The sequence below is a fragment of the Neolamprologus multifasciatus genome, chromosome 20, assembly GCF_963576455.1.
Source record: "Neolamprologus multifasciatus chromosome 20, fNeoMul1.2, whole genome shotgun sequence".
NCBI classification, from domain to species: Eukaryota; Metazoa; Chordata; class Actinopteri; order Cichliformes; family Cichlidae; genus Neolamprologus; species Neolamprologus multifasciatus.
Window position 1 is genome coordinate 18,285,763 of NC_140458.1, and position 23,375 is coordinate 18,309,137.

The 23,375-nt window shown below is 40.0% G+C and overlaps 2 protein-coding genes across 13 annotated transcripts in view; one reads left to right on the plus strand and one right to left on the minus strand.

Annotated features, from left to right (window-relative positions):
• Positions 1-14,568, minus strand: part of LOC146494783 (protein-serine O-palmitoleoyltransferase porcupine-like) — a 28,588-nt gene extending 14,020 nt beyond the window's left edge. Inside the window, exons 1-5 of one of the 3 annotated variants that reach the window (XM_085145081.1) lie at positions 14,368-14,568; positions 13,216-13,384; positions 12,530-12,666; positions 10,681-10,873; positions 1,248-1,291 (exon numbers count right to left, since the gene is read on the minus strand). In XM_085145081.1, the coding sequence (XP_085001207.1) occupies positions 1,248-1,291; positions 10,681-10,873; positions 12,530-12,666; positions 13,216-13,217 (376 nt within the window). In that variant the 5' untranslated portion in view covers positions 13,218-13,384; positions 14,368-14,568. Of the gene's footprint in view, positions 1-1,247; positions 1,292-10,680; positions 10,874-12,529; positions 12,667-13,215; positions 13,385-14,241 lie in introns of all 3 variants that reach the window. The other 2 variants (XM_085145083.1, XM_085145082.1) reach the window with 2 other exon arrangements.
• A 2,186-nt stretch (positions 14,569-16,754) lies between these two features.
• myt1a (myelin transcription factor 1a) overlaps positions 16,755-23,375 on the plus strand; it is a 50,029-nt gene continuing 43,408 nt past the window's right edge. For 6 of the 10 annotated variants that reach the window (XM_085145051.1, XM_085145055.1, XM_085145057.1 and 3 more), the window contains exons 1-4: positions 16,755-16,988; positions 18,380-18,434; positions 19,525-19,558; positions 19,722-19,790. In XM_085145051.1, the coding sequence (XP_085001177.1) occupies positions 18,380-18,434; positions 19,525-19,558; positions 19,722-19,790 (158 nt within the window). In that variant the 5' untranslated portion in view covers positions 16,755-16,988. Of the gene's footprint in view, positions 18,287-18,379; positions 18,435-19,524; positions 19,559-19,721; positions 19,791-23,375 lie in introns of all 10 variants that reach the window. The other 4 variants (XM_085145053.1, XM_085145060.1, XM_085145052.1 and 1 more) reach the window with 3 other exon arrangements.

Consider the following 23,375-nt stretch of genomic DNA (forward strand, 5'->3'; position numbering starts at 1 on the left):
TGTGAGGCTTGACCCAACTTTTATACATTATATATGTATATATATGACCAATGTACTATAGTTCACAATGGTCGTTTTTTCAGTCTATGAGCTGCATCATATATGTGCTGTCAAGTCTTTCTAACATGTTGGATCTGAGCTTTCATTTGCTGTATAGGTATTAGGGGCATGAATGCCATGGTAATTTATCAAACTGTTCTTTTTCCAAGGTAGAGTCTAAAGCATACAACTTTAATTACTTTAAAAACAACAACTGGGTGCACAAGTTTTATTATAAATTAATCAGGATTTTCTCTAATCTACACCAGGTTGAAAGTATACATACATCTGCACTAATACTTGGACCTCAACCAGATGCTTTTTCTCATTAACAAGCTTCTGGTTAACTGGTTGATTTCCTGGAATGGACCCTGATTTTAAGCATAGCCACCCAATTTGGTCAGCAGTGGTTGTTACCATGGATGCTATGTTTTTTTCCCATTTTTGTTCAAATTGCTAAATCAGAAACACCAACCTTAAGTGAGGTCCTGCAAGAGCCTCCTGGAAGAGTCATCGATACAGTCTTGGAGTAATTTTGGTAGGCACCACACCAATTTCTCTGTGGCTCACTGGAGTCCTAAAGCTTTAGACATGTAACCCTTTCCATACTGACTTTGTTTCTCAGCTGTTTCATTACATCGTAGCAGGAAATATTGCTTTTTGAGATCTTTTATTCTCCTTCACGTTTTAAGACAAGTCCTATTATTAAGTGACGTCTTGACTTAGCAGATGTGGCTGTAATCAGACATTCTGCATTTACTCAGGCTTTGTCTAATATTAAAAATGTGTTTGATGATATGAAACCTAGGGAAAAATGTTTTCACAGCATTTAGCCTGTATCCATTTTAAACCCTGTGTGGACTAGAGGAAGTCATACTTATTCCCCAAATTCTTGTTTTTTATGTTATTAAAGATCTATGCTATACAGCTTCCAACCTGGAAAAGGGAGTTTAAAGAAATAATTTAAAGACATAAATTACAATGATACTCATGCCCATGATGACTGGGTGTAAATATAATAATAATAATAAGAAGAAGAATATATTTAATTTGTTGCCATACAAGGTTGCCGTACAGGGAACAAAAGATAAACAGTACAAAGGCTAAAATAAACCTTTAAATGTTTCTCCAAGACACGAAATGAAAATTGCAAAAAAAAATTACAGAAGATTAACTAGGAACAAAAAAAAAATTGATGTAATATTTACCTCTTATTTTGTGCCAGGTCACCGTGTCAATTAAATGCAACTCTCTAAAAAGAAGGGGCAGAAAGGTAACATGATAAGCTATCAATGCTGCTCTAGACGCTGGACAGTGCAGCACTAAAGGAAATGAATTACTAAATTATTATAGGAATTGCAGCTCCTAGATAGACATGTACAACTGCTCTATTTGTCTCTAAGTTTAGGCATGAGAACTCAGACTGCAACTGTACTTTTTCATCATTGACAACTGCTTTAAATAATGATGGTGTATTAAAAACCAAGACTATATTAAGACTATATTTAGCTGGAACACATCCAGTTTACAAGGATATACTTATTAAAATGAAATAAAATCTCACCACAAGGCAAACTTTATCTGCTCTACAATGTTTCAACAGATAGATCAATTATTACCTGTGTAGTGTTGTGATCTCTGTAATCGAATATTATGGTGAACAGTACTGAACACTGCACTGAGGTCTAAAAGGACAAGCACAGAGATGAGTCCACTGTCACGGGCCATGAGAAGATCATTTGCAACCTTCACTAAAGCTGTTTCTGTGCTGTGGTGCATCAAAATGCTGAATTAAAGTCTTCATATAAATCATTCCTCTGCAGATGCTCTCTTACCTGTTTGACAACTAACCTTTCAACAATGTTTTTAGCTAAAGGGAAGGTTAACATGAAAACATTTCCAAACACACTGACCTCAAATGTTTGGTTTTAGCTGGACCCTAAGATAAGACACGGCCTAAGACTGCAAGACTCTTTCTTTTCACAACTCTACTGTAAGAGTGACGTTCATGTTAACATTAGCTGCAGGTTCTTCTTTACAAAAAGCAGCACTTGAGCCTTCTGAGCTGTCTGCTTGGTTCTCCTTTTATCGATAGTGAGTCTCCCGGTTTGCACACTTGTTGTAGGTGCACACAGAAATATGGCTGCTGCAGAAACCAGATCTAGGTTGGTTGACTTGCCTGTACAGGAGTGCACTGTCTGAGTGCACACTTATTATATACAGGCAGGGGTGGGACTTTACTTTGATGGACAGACCATGCAGCCAATCACATTCAAAGACATTATGTGAAAGAAGGAAGGGGGCAGATGTTCAAAAGACAATAAGTGTGTTGGTACAGGCCAGGTACACAGAGAGATTTAAATGCAAGCATGTTGAGAAAAAATGAAAAAACAAGTGAAAACGTGAAATCTGTAGCATCTGGATGCATTTCAGTGATAACCTCAAACCTGAGTGTAGAATTTATAAAATTAGGTCCTAGCTGAAGTGATACCCACTTTTATTTTCAGCAATTTTCCATTATGAAGGACAAAAAGTTTCAAACTTGTAAAGGACTTAAACCTCGTGTAAACCCAGTAGTAGTAGTAAATTTATAAAATGCGTAAATATAGTGTATAAAAGTAAGGTTTTATGAAAACAGAATGAAAAACTTGCTACCTTGAAAAAGACTAAATTCACAGTTCAGTATTGAATATTACATAAAATAAACTATATAAAAGTGTCTGCAGAAATATGTAGCACAGAGCCATGGCTCAGTGTCTAAGTGTCTAAATGAATATGTGCATGATGCCATTAAAATTCTTAACTTGATTGATCTGCTGCTCACCACAAACAAGCAGATATTTTTGAATGTTAACTGTATTTTCACAAGTCTCACAGCGTTTCCTACTGACTTGTTATAATTGCTGGCGGTGTCTTGTAAATAGTGTTGGACGTAATCCCATTTTTCAGTAATGCATAGGGATGGAAATAGATTTTAAAAAAATTAGCAATTCCAGTTCCATAATCACTTATCGATTCTCACTGACTCTGTTTTGAGAGTAACTACCATTACGAAGCATCAATAAAAAGACATTTGTGCAAACTAATTGCACAGCTGTAGGTCAAAAAAAAAAAAGGTCTGTCAAAAAAGTAATTATTTCACATATTAAATAGAACACTTTTATTAAAAGCTTTACTGCAGAACAATCGGCGGTGGATGGAGCAGCTACAAAGTTTGTTTTTCTTCACGTCAGAGTTTGTTAATCAGGTGCTTGGATGAAGGACTCCCAATAGTGTTTCCCAGTAAAGGTTTTAATGGAGATCACAGGAACAGCACTGCTGTTTTGGATTAGAAACACGTTTTGTTTCACTCAACCTGAGCTCAGTAACGGCTCCGTCTCTTTGCTCTTTGTGGTGTGTAAACAGACTCCGGCTCCACGTTTAACTGTGCCAGGAACGTCATCACTGCTACTGTTGTGTTATCAGTCTGTTTGCCGAAAACTGCGGGCTGCGTGGGCTCAATGTTGTCAGACGTTTTGTTCACACGCTGCTCCTAAATACATTTCCATTGCAGGTCTATTTTTAGTTGCTAATGTGGGTGAAACACTCGTGTTTACATTGTTAAAGACATCGGCGCTACAGAGCCGTGCATTACACAAAGGAAAGAATTTGTTTCGAGAATTTTTTGTAATCAAAGTGCACCCAGGACAGAAGCAACACATTATGCTGCTAAAACACCTTCAGCTCTTTGCAAGCATCTGCACAAACAGCATGGGTAGCTGAGGAATAGAGCAGGTGATCTACTAATTGGAAGGTTGGTGGTTCCATCCCTGCTCCAGTCTGCATGCCAAAAGATAAGACACTAACCCTCTCCAATGCACTTACGCGTAGAAAAATCTTGTATAAAGTGTAGAGGTAGAGTAGAAAAGCAGTCCATTTATCATGCTAACACAACCTAGCCAAGAACCCAGAGTGATGTTCAAGCTGAGTGAATGCCAACCCCAGCCCAGCCAGCCATGAACTTCACCAGGTAACAAACTGATGATCAGTCAGGTTGCAATCTCTGTTTCTACTGGCTCATTTTTCTAAAGTAGCATCACCGTGCCGATCACTTTAAAATCTTTCGGTGCTGTTGGCCACCTGTTCATACCCAAATACTGTATCCTCATTAGGATAGGGATTTGTGTTTGTGTGGGTCTGTAGCCCAAGGTGTATACAGTTACATGGTAATTATGCCCATATGGAAAAGATATATATAAATCTTATAAAGTTTGTATCTGTCTTGTGTGAAATTTGTATGAAAAGCATACAAGAGTGAAAACAGATATAAGATCCCTTGAAAAATTATATAAATGAAACTTGTATGTTTTGGATACTTACTAAAACAATATATGAAAGTAATGAGAAAGCGGCCACTTTCATGAGTAAATCATATAAGCCTTATATGATTCACTATATGAAGTAAGCCACATCTTATGCAAGTCTTTTATAAGTTTTTTCTATTTCTTTTCCATATGGGTGTGACATGCGTTTCAGGTCATTCTAAAGAGAATTGAGAAATCAATGTAACAAGTAGAGATGGACCGATCCGATATTACGTATCGGTATCGGTCCGATACTGACCCAAATTACTGGATCGGATATCGGCGAGAATTAAAAAAAATGTAATCCGATCCGTTAAATATCAAAAAAGCACCTCACAAAGCTTGCTACAAGGCGTAACTCGGCTCATAACCGTTGCCCGTAGCAGCAGTATGCGTCACTTGATAGAGCCGCTAGCAAACCAGCATTTCATCTCCGAGGAAGTTTTCCCAGAGAGAAGTAAAGCAAGTGTGTAAGTTCATCTCTGAATGTTTGTAAAGCATTCCCACCTTAAGCTTAACAACAGATATATGGAGCGACTGCCTCTCTCTCTCTCTCTCTCTCTCCTGCTGCTACTTCAATGTGAAACAGCTTAATGATCAGCTGATCGGCTTTTCTGTCGAGAGTCCGTCTCTCTTCTTAGTTTTTGGCCCACTTCTCACCAGAAAGAGGAAACCAGCGGCTGAACAACAGCAGCACTATTAAGCTTGATAAGCTGTTGTTAGAATTTATTTAATATTACTTTCTACACCAGGATCGTTTTCTACGTAGCTGACGGCTGGTAACTGTGCAGGGGCGGATCTAGCAAAGTTTAGCCAGGGGGGCCGATAGGGCATGAACAGGGAAAAGGGGGCACAAAGACATACTTTTCTTTCTTGTTCTCATTTAAAATGTCTAGCTTTTAATAAATAATTATCTGACTCTTACACCCAAAGTTTTAATCTGATGTAAAATATATAGAAGTCCATTACTGTATATAGTAACTGTTAAGTCTAATATACCCTAGTAAGCTATAGTACTTTTTCCTTTGGGAAGATACCATATGTGCAGTCTGCAATTCTGTTGAAGAAAGATGTTGAATCTATTTAATTATTCTTGAAAAATAATTTCTTTCAGTGCATTTTCCCCCCTGCATCAAATTAAATTTGATTACATCGATTAAGCATCATGAGCTGGAGGGTGGTTCCCTATTTTTTTTTTTTTTTGCTGGGAGTTTGCAACCCTATTAGTTAGGTTGCTTGATATTTCTGCTAAGTACTCTTTAAAATACCAGAATAGGGAGGATGGAGCAGGTTTACGTTTATTAGATTGATCAGTATTGCTGAACTATGAAATATTTTGGGCGCAGTGTATTTTTTACATACAGGTATAACAGAATAGCTTTAGTGTTGTTATTTATTTAAACTTGAGTATAAACTTATACAAAATGCAGCAAGATATTAAAAAAACGTTTTATTGATTAAAAAACACACTATATCGGATTCATATCGGTATCGGCAGATATCCAAATTTATGATATCGGTATCGGTATCGGACATAAAAAAGTGGTATCGTGCCATCTCTAGTAACAAGTAGTGTAGCAAATCACTTTCTCCGACAAGTAATTAAGTAACATACTGTATTACTTTTAAGAACACACTGAGCTACACATATCAGTTCTTACATTTAAAGTGGGAACGCTCTCCAACCATTCAGAGTAATTCAGTTCAATTCAATGTAATTCAATTCTATTTAAAATGTCAATAAAGGGCTATTCTATTCATACAGCGTCAAATCACAACACCTCAAGGACCTGAACTTGCATACAGTGGCTTGCAAAAGTATTCGGCCCCCTTGAACTTTTCCACATTTTGTCACATTATAGCCACAAATATGAATCAATTTGATTGGAATTCCACGTGAAAGACCAATACAAAGTGGAGTACACGTGAGAAGTGGAACGAAAATCATACATGATTCCAAACATTTTTTACAAATAAATAACTGCAAAGTGGGGTGTGCGAAATTATTCAGCCCCCTGAGTCAATACTTTGTTGAACCACCTTTTGCTGCAATTCCAGCTGCCAGTCTTTTAGGGTATGTCTCTACCAGCTTTGCACACCTAGAGACTGAAATCCTTGCCCATTCTTCTTTGCAAAACAGCTCCAGCTCAGTCAGATTAGATGGACAGCGTTTGTGAACAGCAGTTTTCAGATCTTGCCACAGATTCTTGATTGGATTTAGACACCAGACAGGTCAGGGATAAAGTTATTGAGAAATTTAAAGCAGTCTTAGGCTACAAAAAGATTTCCCAAGCCTTGAACATCCCACGGAGCACTGTTCAAGCAATCATTCAGAAATGGAAGGAGTATGGCACAACTGTAAACCTACCAAGACAAGGCCGTCCACCTAAACTCACAGGCCGAACAAGGAGAGCGCTGATCAGAAATTCAGCCAAGAGGCCCATGGTGACTCTGGACGAGCATCTGTCCAGGGGGAATCTGTCCATAGGACAACTATTAGTCATGCACTGCACAAAGTTGGCCTTTATGGAAGAGTGGCAAGAAGAAAGCTATTGTTAACTGAAAACCATAAGAAGTCCTGTTTGCAGTTTGCCACAAGCCATGTGGGGGACACAGCAAACATGTGAAGAAGGTGCTCTGGTCAGATAAGACCAAAATGGAACTTTTTGGCCAAAATGCAAAACACTATGTGTGGCGGAAAACTAACACTGCACATCACTCTGAACACACCATCCCCACTGTCAAATATGGTGGTGGCAGCATCATGCTCTGGGGGTGCTTCTCTTCAGCAGGGACAGGGAAGCTGGTCAGAGTTGATGGGAAGATGGATGGAGCCAAATACAGGGCAATCTTGGAAGAAAACCTCTTGGAATCTGCAAAAGACTTGAGACTGGGGCGGAGGTTCAACTTCCAGCAGGACAACGACCCTAAACATAAAGCCAGGGCAACAATGGAGTGGTTTAAAACAAAACATATCCATGTGTTAGAATGGCCCAGTCAAAGTCCAGATCTAAATCCAATCAAGAATCTGTGGCAAGATCTGAAAACTGCTGTTCACAAACGCTGTCCATCTAATCTGACTGAGCTGGAGCTGTTTTGCAAAGAAGAATGGGCAAGGATTTCAGTCTCTAGATGTGCAAAGCTGGTAGAGACAGACCCTAAAAGACTGGCAGCTGGAATTACAGCAAAAGGTGGTTCTACAAAGTATTGACTCAGGGGGCTGAATAATTACAAACACCCCACTTTGCAGTTATTTATTTGTAAAAAATGTTTGGAATCATGTATGATTTTCGTTCCACTTCTCACGTGTACACCACTTTGTATTGGCCTTTCACGTGGAATTCCAATCAAATTGATTAATGTTTGTGGCTGTAATGTGACAAAATGTGGAAAAGTTCAAGGGGGCCGAATACTTTTGCAAGCCACTGTACTTGCTTGTACGTATCTGGGACAGGCATTTTGCTGATGAAATGCTGCTTTGGCAGCACATAGCGCAGCTCCGTTAAGTTTTGTGAAGCATTTTTGCAATTTTTAATGCATCAGATTATCAGACATTTTTATTTCTTAGCCCAGGACAGGCTCAGTATTGGGCTTCTTGGCTAGGTTGTGTTAGCATGATAACACAACCTAGTATCAGTATTGGGATACTGTACATCCCTGGTCAGGATGAGATTCAGAGTGTGATTAAAACAATCAGTGGGATCATGTACACTTTGAGAGAGGCCAATCAACTCTAATGAAAAAAGTAACATGTTGCATTGACTTTCATTTTCAGCATCTACATGGATGCTAAAAATTGCCCACAATAATTATAAGAAATCTGAGTACAGGCCAGGAGGACCATAGATGACAGCAAAATTGTTTTTTGACTTTTTGCATTAGAGTCAGGCTTTTAAAAAAAAAATCTAACTAAATCTAACTCTGTCTGGGTCTCTGATAAAGCCATCTTATAGCAGGGGGTAGCCATTATTTTGTACATATTCTATCAGTGTTTAAGAGTATGGATTAAAAGCAGTTCATCTTGATAACATATGTCCCCTTATTGGTATGTGAAGTCAGAGGACACGCAAGAAGAACACAGCAAGAAAACAATCACCTGGATTATTTTCAGACTATTACATGGAAAAGTTGAGAAAAAAAAACATCTTCAACTGACTGAAATTCTGTACAGCTTGGGCCTGTTTATTTGGATTGAAATGGCTGTATTAGGCTCCATGTAAATGTAATTGCAGGCTCAGCCAGCACTGTGAGATAACAGCTACAATCTTCTTGCCTTCTAAAAAATGTTTAATTTCATGCTGTACCACATATTTCTTCTATTATTACATAATCTTCTTCATTAGTGACATCTTACTGATGCTATTTATTTTGTTACAGAACTTTGGGCCCCATTACAAAGTTGAAGGTTCAGTCAGGTTAAGGTCTGCATCACTTTGAGATCATTGTCCAACTTGAGCTGTCTGACAGACAGCCTAATATATGACTCTAGAATACTTGAGTATTGTGTGCTCATGTATTATGTTTGGTTTTCTCCAAATGTGACACTGTGCATTGTGGCCAGACGTCTGCACTTTGGTCTCATCGGCCCAAAAGATGTCGTCGAAGTCTTGTGATTTGTTCAGATGCAATTGTACAATCCTAATCCATGCTGCAATGTTCTTTTTAGAGAGAAGAGGATTTTTTCCTGGCAAACCTTCCCAACAAGCCACACTTGTTCAGTATTTCTCTAATTGTACTGTCGAGAACTTTAACAGTTAAGGTGTTTGCACACCAAGTGTGATGAAAAAAAACCCCTGTGAAATCCTGCAGTCCTGAACATGCAGCCTGTAGAGCAGCAGAGTCGTCTGCACTTCCTGAGCACTTCAGGCCTGAGCCTAACTGAATTTTGCTAGGACCGTCCACTCCTGGAAAGACTGTGACACTTGTTAAAAGCACTTGATTGGCAACAACTGACGACAACTTAATTTAATTACTATCTTATTTATCAATTTGTATGGAAGTTCTAACCCTTACTGCTTTCATACTAATTATGAGAACTCTGTTGATTACTTCCAACCCCCTCTGTCTGCATAAAAGCAGTGCTGGAACACACTGTGTTACCATACCCTCATGAGCCTCAGTTGAACAGTGTTGTACTGCAGAAGGTAGTGTGATGGTGCAAGAATGGAGAAGAAAAAGGTGATTAACAATGGAAGAGAGACAGACCATCATAACACTTATAGATGTCGGTCTGTCCTACAGAGAAACTGCAAAGAAAGTCAAGGTGTCAGTGAGTACAGTTTCCTTCAGCATCGAAAGGCTCAGAAACTGTGACAGGAAGAGGTCTGCAGACCCAAAGACACGACTGAATCAGAGGCCAAGTTACCAGCTGTGTGATAGGCGGCTGACAGGACAACAGCTTCAAGCACAGCTAATTGTAATCATAGTAAGCAAGTCTCAGTTTCAACTGTGAAGAGAAGACTTTGAGCTGCAGGTTTGACAGGACGAGTTGCAGCAAGAAAGCCAGACGTCAGAATAAGACAAAGAGGCTTGGCTGGGCCGTGAAACACCACCATTGGACTACTGAAGACTGGAAGAAGGTATTATGGACTGATGGAACAACATTTGAAATCCTCGGTTCATCACACAGGATCTTTGTGTGTGGCATCAACGGTCAAACATGGAGGAGGAAGTGTGATGGTCTGGGGCTGTTTTACTGGATCCAGGGCCAGTGACTTGTAAAGAGTGAGAGGCTCCCTGAACCAAAACCACGGCACTGTGCAGCACCATTCATGACCCTCTTGTATGCACCTAGTTGGTCAGGGGTTCATCCTACAGCAAGATAATGACCCAAAACACAAGTCCAAGCTGTGCCAGAACTACCTCAGGAACAAAGAACAAGATGGTGAGCTTGAAAACATGGAGTGTCCAGCACAGTCTCCAGAATTAAACCCTACCGAGCTGGTTTGGGATGAACTGGACAGAAGAGTTTCCAGCTGTAATTGCTTTTTTGTACTATGCTTTCATTACAGAGTGCAATGAGACATTAAACAGCGTAATATTTCATTTAAAAAAACTGGAAAACATTAGTGTGTTCTAAAACTTGACTGGTATTGTATCTGACACTGATTTGGAAGGTAAGCAAAACTCTTTGTTATAAAAAAGCTTTCAAAATAAGGAGCAGCCAACAGGTTACCGAGCGTTAGCCTCCAGAGGAGTGCCCTACTGTCTACTGCCAGCCTTTTCTCTGTGCAAATGTTTAGAAAACACTGAGGAGCAATTTTCCTGGTACAAAAGTGTTTTTGTCTGCATTTCTCACCCTGTTAGGATATAGATAAGGACGACACCTGAGACGAAGAGGCCGTGGCTGCTCGAGTGTCGGCAGAGCAGCAGAATGAAGTAACAGAGCGCAGTGAGCAGCAGAATCCACTGCATGTGCTGCTCAAAGAACAGGAAGAGGCCAAACATCCCAGCCAGCGCTGACACTACATGTTTCACAGTAGACACCACACCTGAGGAAGCAAAGCAGGACGCACTTAGAAACGTAATCACAAGTAGCCTGTTGTTGTTGCAGACACTTAGACTGCAGAGCATAATAAAGTTAAACATGGTCCTCGTCCACAAGGTTTTAATTTTTAATGTTTTAAAATAATTTTTAATAGCTAGTCTGAGGCTCTAAACAAATCAAAACAGCAATAAGCTTATTTCTGACTAATGCTGAATATATATATATGTATCATCTCACTCAATGTTTTTTCTTTATTTTTATTACTTTTGACATTGTAGATACAAACTGAAGACATCATATATATGAAGCAAGATATATGGAATTATGTAGCAAAAAAAAACCCTGATAAATAATTCTAGATATGTTTTATATCACAGATTCCTCAATGTAGCCGCCCTTTGCTGTGTTGACAGTGCTGCAAACCCTCAGCCTTCTCTCAGTGAGCTTCATGATGTCGTCACCTGACATGGTTTCACTTCACAGGTGTGCCTGTCAGGGTTCATTTGTTGCCTTCTTAATGGGGTTGGGACCATCAGTTGTGTTGTACAGCAGTCAGGTTGACAGCTGTTAGAATTCATATTATGGCAAGAACCAATCAGCTAAGTAAAGAGAAACAACAGTCCATCATTACTTTAACCTCTTAAGCCCCAAGCCTACCTGATCTCCTGCTTTTTGCCCCCGTATCAGGGGGCGTTGGGGCTTAAGAGGTTAAGAACTGAAGGTCAGTCAGTCTGGAAAATTGCAAAAATGTTGATTGTGTCCCCAAGTGCAGTTGCAAAAACCACCAAAACTGGCTCAAATGAGGACTGTCCCATGAAAGGAAGACCCAGGGTCCCCTCTGCCGCTGAGGATAAATTCATCTGAGTCACCAGTCTCAGAAACCACAAGTTAACGGCAGCTCAGATTAGAGCCCAGATAAAATAAGGAGAGTGATGGAGTGCACCAGATGCCCCGACCTAAACCCAGTGGAGATGATTTGGGATAAGATGGGCCGCAGAGTGAAGGCAAAAGGACCAACAAGTGCTCAGCATCTCTGGGAAATCCTTTAAGACTGTTGTTAAACCATTTCAGGAGATGACCTCATGAAGCTCATGGAGAGAACGCCAAGAGTGTTTAAAGCAGTAATCAAAGCAAAGGGTGGAAAATATTGAGGAATCTAAAATATAAAACATGTTTTAAGTTATTTACACGTGTTCATTCATAGTTTTGATTCCATCAGTGAGAATCTAAAATGTAAATAGTCATGAAAATAAAGAAAAAAACATTAAAAAGGAAGGTGTGTCAAACTTTTATATGCACACACAGAGACACACAGACACACACTCGTGTGAAATAAGTGACTATTCCCCTGTCATTACCCTTAACTGGTTTACTGTATTTACTTGTATGGATGAAGATGTTTACATTGGCACTTGTGTTTTTGTTCCTCTCAGTGTGTCAAAAAGTCTGGAATATTTAGAAAACTACTTGTCATATGATGATGACATTTTACAGAGAACATGTGAAACATACATGTCCAAACTTTAAACCATAACATTTTCAGCCAAATCACAGGTGGCTGAGCAGAAGATGTTCTGCAGCTCTGACTACCCATTTGCGTCCAGCGATAACTGTAATCAGCAGCTGGGACGTGTGCTCCTGTGCAGCAAGTGAAGCTCACCCAGTGTGAAACAGAGTCTGCAGAGCAGGCAGAGTAGCAACAGCCTCCACACCTGCTGGAGGCCTTGCTGGACTGTAATGAGACCGCAACTCTCAACCAGCTCCTGCCACACCTCCAACCTGCTGGGAATGTCCATCCTGCACACACAGACAGACACAACACTGCAATATCACAATATGTTCACAAAGGTCAAAGAGTCCGAGTGCTGTTTTCAGTGCTTGGCTGTAATGTTTCTGTAGGCTTTACACAAAAACTGCACATGCGCATTAACAAAATGGATGGATGGAGGAAAAAGTAGGTTTTTTTTGTTTGGTTGTTTTTTTTTTTTAACATGATGACTTTTAATCTGATTAGGAAAACATTCTTTCTGTAAGATTAGTCTAATAAATTTGTTGGAGATTTTTCTGTCACTAAATTCGATATTTTTAATGTGGAGCCACCTCAGACCAGGAGAATGTTTGACTGCAGCAAATCTTCCCTAACCAAGCTTTAACAACATCAGGTGACATGGGCAAAGAAAATATTGGCTTGATAAGCCTAGACAGACTTTCTATTTTAGTTTGTAGGATTCGACCAAAAACAGTGATATCTCTTTGCAACTGTTGGCATTTTTCTATATTATTCATAATATTCTTCTCCTTGGACACTGCTTTATCTTTAGAAATATCCCCAAATATTTCACTTACATTTTTAACCTTTACGTTATACAATGGCTGCAGAGTTAAGATTTCATCCATCCATCCATTCGCTTCCGCTTATCCTTTTCAGGGTCGCGGGGGGCGCTGGAACCTATCCCAGCTGTCATAGAGCGATAGGCGGGGTACACCCCGGACAGGTCGCCAGTCTGTCGCAGGGCTAAAACACAGAGACAGACAACCATTCTCACTCACATTCACTCCTGCATTTATCTATATTTAACTGTAACCCTAAAGCTTTAAAACAGTGTTTATAGTTCTTAATGATGCTGAAATTTGATTTGTTTTCTTTTTTAAAATAGTATCATCAGCCAACTGACTTCCCGTTACATTAATCCCGTCTACTTCGCTGTTTGCAATGAAAAAACATAACATCTAAAAAATAAAATAACTCTTCTTTCCTTTAATAAATCACTCCAGACAATCAGATCCTAAACGAGTCGTATGCTATTATGTATTGTCTATGTCTCTTTTTAAGCTCTTTTTAATCTGGCAGCAATCGATACGGCAAGAATTTGATAATCTGCGTTTAACAGTGTAATTGGCCTTTAATTATTTAAAAGGCCAGGTTTAGGAACTTCTCCAGGTTTATGAATTAAAGTAATCAGTCCTGGTTTCGTTGGGAGCTTCTTTCTCTCTGCAAAAAGAAATGTCTCCACACATTAAGCTTCTTAGATCTTTCCAAAGAAATCGATCAAAATGAGCCGTGAGCCCATCTGCACATGGAAAAGTATTTAAGACCATCTTGGAGTGAGAAAAAAGAAGTGAGTGAGCTTGATGGTTAAGAATGACACGATGGTTCTGACTTTATCATCCACGAAGGTTACTGACTACTGTGCTTTATGTGACAGTGATGACAATCGGCCGCACGCACTGCAGCCTCGCCGAAAGTTACTCCAAAGCGACCGTTTCATTACTGGATCATCCGAAGGTCCACGGAGACTACACTAAGAAACTGGCCTACAGGAGCTAGCCGCACACGTCATCCAGCAACGACTAGCTTTCATGTTCACTTACCTCCGTTAGCTCTGCTGCACCAACCTTTCCCACACGTAATAACAATTTGAGGTGGCCTGCAGGTGGCGCTAGCTCTGCTAAATCAATTCCAGCAATCCGGTTCGGAAGGTCAGAGAGCGGGCTCACCTGAACTGTTGAAGCACAGCCAAAGACCCCAGATCCAGGTCCAACCAGCTGGCGCACGGAAACAGCGCCGCTACTCTTCTTCGTCTTCCACACTTTTCTACTCATTCCCGTCTTCCAAACCGTTCCTTCACTGCCCCCTGCTGGTTTTACGGCAGCTTCTTCAATGCGTATCCTCCGTTCCTCTCAGCGGCTCTTCCAGTCGAAGACACGTGACCAGAGGAGGCAGCAGGCATTTAACCAAGCTAGGAAGCAGTCTCTCCAGACCACGCAAACAACTAGAGAAATAAGAGCTACAGTCATACGTCTGTGTAAATGTTCAAGTGAAATACAAATGTGTGAAAATGGAGCACAAAGCCAACACATTTGTTCTTTCTTCATTTTTTTTGAACTGCTGCCCTGTTTGCAACATTATTTTATTTCATTTCAGCTGAAATAGTTCCAAATATTTCTTTTTGGGTTTTTAATCTCATATGATGTATGAGATCATACTATAAAGTAACCCTGCCATTCCACATTCAAGTATAAAACCGCCGTACTTTCAGTCTGCTTCACTGTGAACAGCAGCTGTTACTAGCTCATCTGTCTGTAATATGCACAATTACAATACTGTGCAAAGGTTTTGAGTCACCTCTCATTTCTTTCCATTTTGCTTTTCAGGAGCCAGATATTCAAAAATCAAAAAATCAACATTTTCACACCTATGCTTTTTTTATTTGTTTGTTCAATCATTAATTCTGACCTATCAATCATTCCAGCATCAAAAGACACACCTACACCCACTCCTACCCAACATACACACTCGTATACACACATTGACGTAAACTATGGCAGAAAATTATGGGAAATTCAGGAAAGGAATAAATAAGTGTTGTCTACACATAACAGAAAACATAGCAAAGAACCAATCTTCAGTGATATCTTTAGACACTTTGTTTTGGGCAGCCTGTAATGAAAACAAGGAATTTGTCGCCATTTCTTGAGTTAAATCTATGAAAAATGCCAAAGATAATACAATTTGACAGGCACTAATTAATAATTGTATCAACAGGCTTAGCTTGACCATTTTATTTTTGTTGAACACTTGGCATATCTCAGAACGGTGTGCAGGGAGTCTCTAAAACATCTGAGAAAGCTAGAGTTTTTAAAAACTCTACAGCAGATAAACAGTATCTGAAAGTCAAAAACTGGAAAAGATCCAGCAAAGACCTGACACAGGACCTGAGAGATGCATCCAATCTGCTGTTCACTGAAGACTCATTAGAAGTTGTCTCAGAGGAAAAGTGGCTTTCAAGGCATGGGATACCATCGAGTATCATGGAAGTTTCTCTGTGCAGGCAAAATTGAATTTCACAGTGCCAAGGGCCGAAGACTTCTCCCTTCAGTCATTTATGAGCAGTCTGTACTCATTCAGGCACACAGGGCTCTATTCCACATCCTAAGTATGAGCTCTTGGCTTCTGGCAGAAAGTAGAGTCCTAAAATGTGGCTGAATAGCATTAACGTTTCATTTGTCCCTACACCAATCAAGCTTTTACATCAGAGCTTTGTGTAATACAGGGGTTTTCTGTGGAGTATTGGTTGCTTTTAAGCTGCTTGGTTTGTCATTATAGATCCACTTCTGTTTGGTATTTCTTTAGTCTTTCTTTTAATGTTTATTGGCTCTTTTAAAAAGCAGTTTCTGTGACAGCACTTTACACATTTCTGTAAAATTTGCCTTAGGGGACAATAAAGTATAGTGTACCGTATCAAGAAGCCATTAATAAGAAGGAAACTGAGAGAAATGGCAGATGAACTAAAAACCAGAGGCAACAGGACTTATGTAGAGATGAATCAAAGTTTAATATTTTTATTTAACATGTTGCCATTATGTAAAGATATGGCCCAGAGATGAGCTTTGAATGTTGTTCAAGAACCCTTGAGAACTATTTGTGAAGACACTTACAGAAGTTACAGGAAAGTGTTCCTAAAAGAGAGTTCAGCCTGTGTAAAGATTAAAGGTGGTCAAACACTGAATTTCAAGCTCGTTGGGACTGTGGAAACTGGGTTTTGCTTGTTTGTCTTATTTTATTTTCCCAGGTCTTGATAGATCTTTGCACCATCAGCAATGAATGAAGCAATGAGGTCTGTTTCAAGACTAAGGGAGAACAAAATCTTTGTCTCTGATGTCTGTGAGCTGAGCTCTGCAGCTGACAATGTCCAGCAGAATGCAGTTCTGTCAGAGGAGTGCTGCAGCCTAAGCTGCGCGGGGACTGAGAGGAGCGTGTCGTCTCCCCCCCCCCCGGCCTCTCTGCTGGCTCTGGCTCTTTAAATACTGGCTGCCTCCGGCACTTCGCGGCCGGCCGAGGGGGGAGCCCAGCCCCGGTGGGCCGGTTGCAGCTCTCCTGGGCTCCTGCAGGAGGCAGTGCAGCGGGGTTTCTGTCCGTGGTGCTGGAGAGTCGGCCGTCTCTGTCCGGGGTGCTGAACGGCTCGGTTTGCTGCTGCCGCCTCGCAGACTCGGCCCCTGTGTCCGGCTTGGCTCCGCACCTCTTTCGGGCTCGTAGTCATTGGAGCGTTACCGGAACGTCCGTCTGCCCGGATATGTGTCTGCGAGGGGGGAGGGGAGGGCAGTAGTCTGAGCGTAAGGTAAGGCCGAGCTGTGTCTGCGTGACAAAGAGCAGCGTATGCGTGGATGTTGTGAGGCCTCGGCTGCAGACTGTGACGCTGGATTTGGTGCCGAGCGGTGCGAATGAAGCGAGGCCGTATTTAGGTTTCCATGTTTTTAACTCGTTTCCTTCCACGGAGAATCATTGGAGATCTGCCTTTTCATCCGATTATTATTATGGGCCGCTCGGCGTTTCCGGCGGTTCTTTGGCGGCCCCAGAAGTGAGAGCCCGAAACGGGAACAGCTCGTCCTCCGCCGGCCGCAGGCCTGGTGGTGCTCAGCCGATCGGCCTGTAGCTCACTCTGTGTTCTCATTTCTCTTTTTGTCAAATGCTGTCAACGTGAAACAAAGCTTTCAGCAGGATGAGGTCACCTGAAACTTTAGTCATCCTGAAATCCCGATCTGTCACGTCTACAGCTGACTGCTGTCGACTGCCTTCTAGGACGTAGCCTGCTTTACTTTGAGCTCCAAAATCACGGGCATTGATCAGAAAAGTCCATCTGTTTACTGATGGAATATTTGAATAGTTAGACTGTACGCTCACACAGCATGTCTGCGTTGGATACTGTCAGTGTCAAAACGGGGCTCCCCCTCACGAAATAATTTAGTCATACTTTTGAACTAATGGATATTTGTATTGTTCTTGCCGTCCAATGATTTTTAACTTTAGCCAAGAAAAGTGGCTCAATCTGCAACAAGACCGTTGAAATAATTCAAGCTCATCTTTCCAAAGCTAAATAGATAGCAGTAAATCATTACGTAAGAAATATATTTGTCTACATTTGATTTTGATGTTTTCTGATATGAGAATCAAATTACAGATTTTGGTCAAATCTGTTTGGATGTGGAATTCGCTCACTATATAAACATACAACACACAACAGCAACAGCTAATGTTTGGTGTTCCCAGTGACATGCTACATTGCTGTCTGAGCATGTACAGTATACTAGACCCATGTGCACCCACATATTTCTCCGAAATACACATTTTCTGGTACCTTTGGAAAGATTTTCTTTTAGAAAAGTAGAGTTTTCACATTTCTACCTCCATAAAATTGTGGGATTCACAAGAGAAAGATTAAAGATCTTTAGTTAGAATATAAGCAGCAGCTTAATATAGTGTATAACATAATTGTCCTACAACACTAGCTGACTGTAAGGTGGTGTTGTGTGTTTTGTGTGTTTTATCCAGCAAAAATGAGTTCAAAGTTCAGACTCTGAGTCCACGGTGGACCAGTACAGAACCAGTCAACCAGAGAGGACAAGCCTCAGTGACAATGTACCTATCTGTCTGCCTGCCTGTCTGTCTGTCTGACTGTCTGTGCTACACTTCCTTACTTGTGAATGTTACTCATGTCCCTCTGTTACTTAGATGAGTCAAGACACTACAGAGACACGAACACGAACCCGCTCCAAAGGCATCCGGGGTCAGTATATACACACCCACACACACAAATAAAAATTCTAATACATTAAAAAAATGTTGAAATGAAAGCTATAGTTTGCATAAAGCTCTTATCATTTTCACCATGACAAAGAGGGTGGAGTACTGAGAAAACACTAACACACTTGCTTACCAGACCTTGCTACTTACAGCAGTAGTCAAGACAGTTGTAGCTGTTGTAGATGAAATTCGTTTTTGGAGTGTTGCTTGGATGTATCTTTACTGTTGTAAATGGACTGATTCTTACATAGCACTTTTCTACTCTCCCGGAGCACTCAAAGCGCTTTATACAACATGTCACATTCACCCATTCATGCCCATTCACAGAAGCACCTTCTTCTATGCTTTTTAGAAAAAAAGAAGAAGCTAACTAGCACATACATTCTCAAGTGAATGCATCAGAGAGCAACTTGGGGTTAGTATCGTGCATGCAGACTGGGGGAGCCAGGGATCAAACCAAAAACCTTCCAATCAGCGGTGACCTGCTCTACCACCCGAGCTACAGCCACCGCATAGACTGTGGTCTACTCACAGGGTGCAAGCTTCCTATGGATGCTGGCATTGAACTGTGTGCTGATAATAAGCAGATGGTCACTTTTATCTCTTCTTCTTTTATCATTATCTTGTTTTTCTCATTTGCCTTGGCACAATCCTCAGAGCAGTTCTCAGAACTTACCAAACACACATTTTAACAATTTTTCCTGTGCCATGCATGCTGAAGGATAGAACTCTCTCCAAACCATTATCATTTGTGACAAATGCTTGTTATGCATTAGTATTTTAAATTATCATGTGTCATTAACCTGCATATAATCTTAAATATTGACACCGAAACAAAAAAATGGCATGCTATGTGTAAAAAAATAATAGTACATCTTGTCACTCTGTGGGACAAGATGTCCTCTAATTCTCCAACTTACATTGTAATGGAGAAGATGTCATCTATCTCTTACAGTAAGCAAATCATGTCGACTATAAGCAGAGCTCACAAGATAATAGGCCCAGAGTTTTCACTTCAGTTAAAGCCAAATTATTGTTATATCCGTATCTAACATGTCGTCCTGTTTCATCAGAACTGGTGGCACAAGAAATGAAGCAAGACTTAAGGTAAATGAGTTTATAACTCAGCATAAAAAGTTATACTTTATATATATATATATACATATATATATATATATATATATATATATATATATATATATATATATATATATATATATATACATAGTGTGTAAAAAAATTGTATTTCTTTTGACTTGATGTGTGTCAGTAGCAGTTGTCCCACTCCTGGATGTGATGGTAAAGGCCATGTCAGTGGAAGGTACTCACGACACAGGAGGTAAGATTGTTAAATATATATAAGAAATCAGTCAGTCATCATAAAAGACTGTATGCTGCCTAGTACATAGTGTGTATATGAAAGCTTAGGTGTAACAAATCAGTGACAGGCTCTGGTGCCATTTTTTGGGTCCTTACCCCTAGGACATACCGAGCAAAAAACCCCTCTCTCTCAGTCTTGCACGCTCTCCCTCTCTCTCTCTCTCTCTCTCTCTCTTACACACACACACACACACACACACACACACACACACACACACACACACACACACGCACACACACAATGAATACAGTGATTAAATAGAATCATATAGTTATAATACAAAGCATCAGTAGCGTCATTCCGGCTTCTCATCAGCACCATGGACAGCAACCATAGTCAGAGGTTGGGGGGAACAGGCATATTTATTTAAGCTTATGCTATAAACTCATGCCATCTTCTTCAACTAGACAACCGTAAACCTAAACCAGGTTTAGCCATGCTGACGTAACTGTACCCTAATATGTATAACAATGGAAGAAATGAGGAAAACACACTGACCACAGGTCCTCATAGACTGGCTAGACAAGGTTATCATACCAAACAAGCACATGCATTTTAGAAAGCCCTTCTAGGTATGTTACACACACATATTACAGTATGAATGCATACATTCAATACATAAATGGTAACAATGATTTAGTTCTTTACAAAAACACAAACTACATGTCACCAAGTCTTGGAACTCGTGCTGTAGTATTCTGTCCTTATTTTGAGCTCCACTGTTTTGATTCAACTTGCCAAGCATATTTGATGATATTGCTGCACTGACAAACTATTGTTTTTCACTAACTGTATTACAAACTGTTGCAGAGCTGATGTCAGCAGGTTCATGTGCATTTTCCACAAAATGACAGAGAGCAAGGTGAAAAAGTGCAAGTAAAATCCCAATTTAAAAAAAAAATTGGCACACTGTGTAAGAGGAAAATAAAAGAAGGCAATGATTTGTAGAGCTCATATATTCATATTTTATTCATAATACAATACAGAAAACAAATGTTTAAACGTTACTATTTCATGAAAAATATAACCTCATTTTGAATTTCGATGTCAGCAACGCATCTTAAAAACATTGGAAGAGGACAACAAAAGGCTGGAAAAGTAAGTGGTACTAAAAAAGAAACATCTAGAGGAACATTTTGCAACCAATTAGGTTACTTGGCAACAGGTCAGTAACATTACTTACTGTGAAAACAGCATCTTAGCGAGGCAGTGTTTCTCAGAAGTAAAAATAAGCAAAGTTCATCATTCAGGGAAAAAAATGCAAATTGTGGAAAAATCTTAGAATAACGCCAAAGTGGGCAAAGTGGAGGCTCATCAGATCTGTGAAGACTAGCCTTCACAAGATGAGGAACGATTTTAAAAAGCCCCATGTTTTACTTGTTTTACTTAGACAGAGAATCATACACCCACAGAGAAACTCAAACCCTGGGTCTGAGGCCCCGTGACTAGGGATGGGTATCGAAAACCAGTTCTTGTTGAGAACCGGTTCCCACTGTTTCAATTCCTTGGAATTGTTTGCCAGTTTTGCAAATGATTCCCTTATTGATTTCAGTCTCCCCGAATGACGTCACCACGTTGCGGAGCGTCATTTACCTGGCAGGAAACACGGCGCCTAACGCTCAAAAGTTTGATTATACTTTATGAGAACAGATGACAACAGGGCAACTTGCAATACTTGAAAAGTAGATATTTAATTTAAGGGAGGAAACACTACAAATACGTGATCTGCCTTATTACAAAACCTGCCATTACTGTGCGCTGCATTTAGGTGACCATGATGAGAGAGACAGACCGAGTCTGGCTCAGATGCTGGCAGTTCTCACTGCAGTCTACCGGTAGCGTCTCCTTTCAGGCCAGGATAGACGAATGTCACCGAGCAGTGACTAAGTTTGTGGTCAAAGGCTTGCACCCATTTGCCATAGCAGATGCCCCCGATTTTTTAGTAAGTGAATGTGTTTAATTGTAGGCAGGGACATTACTGGATATTCTTGTGTAATTGCTACTGAATAATTTATGTTATACTTTGTTATTGCTACAGAAGAATATTTATTTTATTATTTTACATTTACAATTTTTTTTCCTGGGGACCCTGTGACACCCCATTGAAGAGCCGTAGGCTGTGGATCTCTTAAGATCTCACTGTTGGGTTTGTAAGGCCATGTTACTCCTGAAGATATAGAGAAGATATAAAACAAAGAAGCGAAGATATAAAACAAAGTTCTAAGCTAATCGACCTTAGTGTTCTCCTTTTTTAAAAAGAATCGATAAGAGAATCGATAAAGAATCGAATCGTTAAACAGAGTCGAAAATGGAATCCGAATCGTGAAACTCTTATCAATACCCATCCCTACCTGTGACCATTATTTGTATTTTTTGCAATGTAGCCAGGGTGACAAAAAGCCAGAGCTCTGTCTAGCCAAATATTCTGTCATGTGTTGCTGTGCTGAAGCCAGGTTTTGGCATCAACGTGCAAGATACAGGAGACAGGACGTGAAAGCCTTTAACTTTTATTATTTGTAACCTACAAGGAAGAGAGATAAACAGAGAGCCAGGTGAGAACTGAACTAGGACACGTAAAGCAGAGGACTACACAGGAGAAGCATGAGGGATGATGCAACAAGCAATACAGAGGGTTTAAATACACAAAAGCAAATGGGCAAAGTGGAGACACCTGAAGAGCACAGCTGAACTGAATCTGACTAAATAGACAGGAGAAGCAAAACTGAACATAGTGTACTTTCAATTCATTTTTTTTTTTGTCACATACACAGTATAACATGCAGCGAAATGCTTGTGTCTGAGCTGCGGACAGGCTGCAGACATCGCTCCAAAGGTGTGTGTAGCCTTACCACTATACCAACACAACAAGAGACAAGGAACTATCAAAATAAAACAGGAAATAACTGAGCAGGCAACAGATTCATATATAAACTAGACATGGCAACAGAAACACAGATTTGACATAGAAACAGAAAGGTAAACACTGAAACAAGACTGACTGACTGAGGACTAAACACAGACAGGACAAGGGCACAGGAGAAAAGGGAGGCAAAAATACAAGGGACTCAAAACATAAACTGAATATACTTGACCTAAAACTAAAACTAACATTTTTAATTAAGAGTTTAGACAAAAAAAAACAAAAAAAAAAAAACAGGACTATGACAGAATTACTAGAAATATTATGATAAACAAAATTAGAAAGTCTTCACAGAACAAATCCCCAAATAAGTTCACTAAACACAAAACGCTGGGTCAATGACCTGGGAACTATGGCATAAACAAACATTAGCTCAAAACTATCACACCATCAAATATAAAGCGCTAGGGATTAAGCACCTTCTCTAACTTGTATTCAGAATTAAAACCGAGTTAGAATTATGAATTAATCTAGCAAGCATGACTTTGGACTGCGAGAGAAAGCCAGAGTACCTGAAGGAAAGCCACTAAAAACTTTGTTGCTAGTAGTATCTAGACTCTCCAGTGTTGCTCACACACCTCAATATAGTATGTGACAGAACACTAACTACTTGTTAGGTTTCT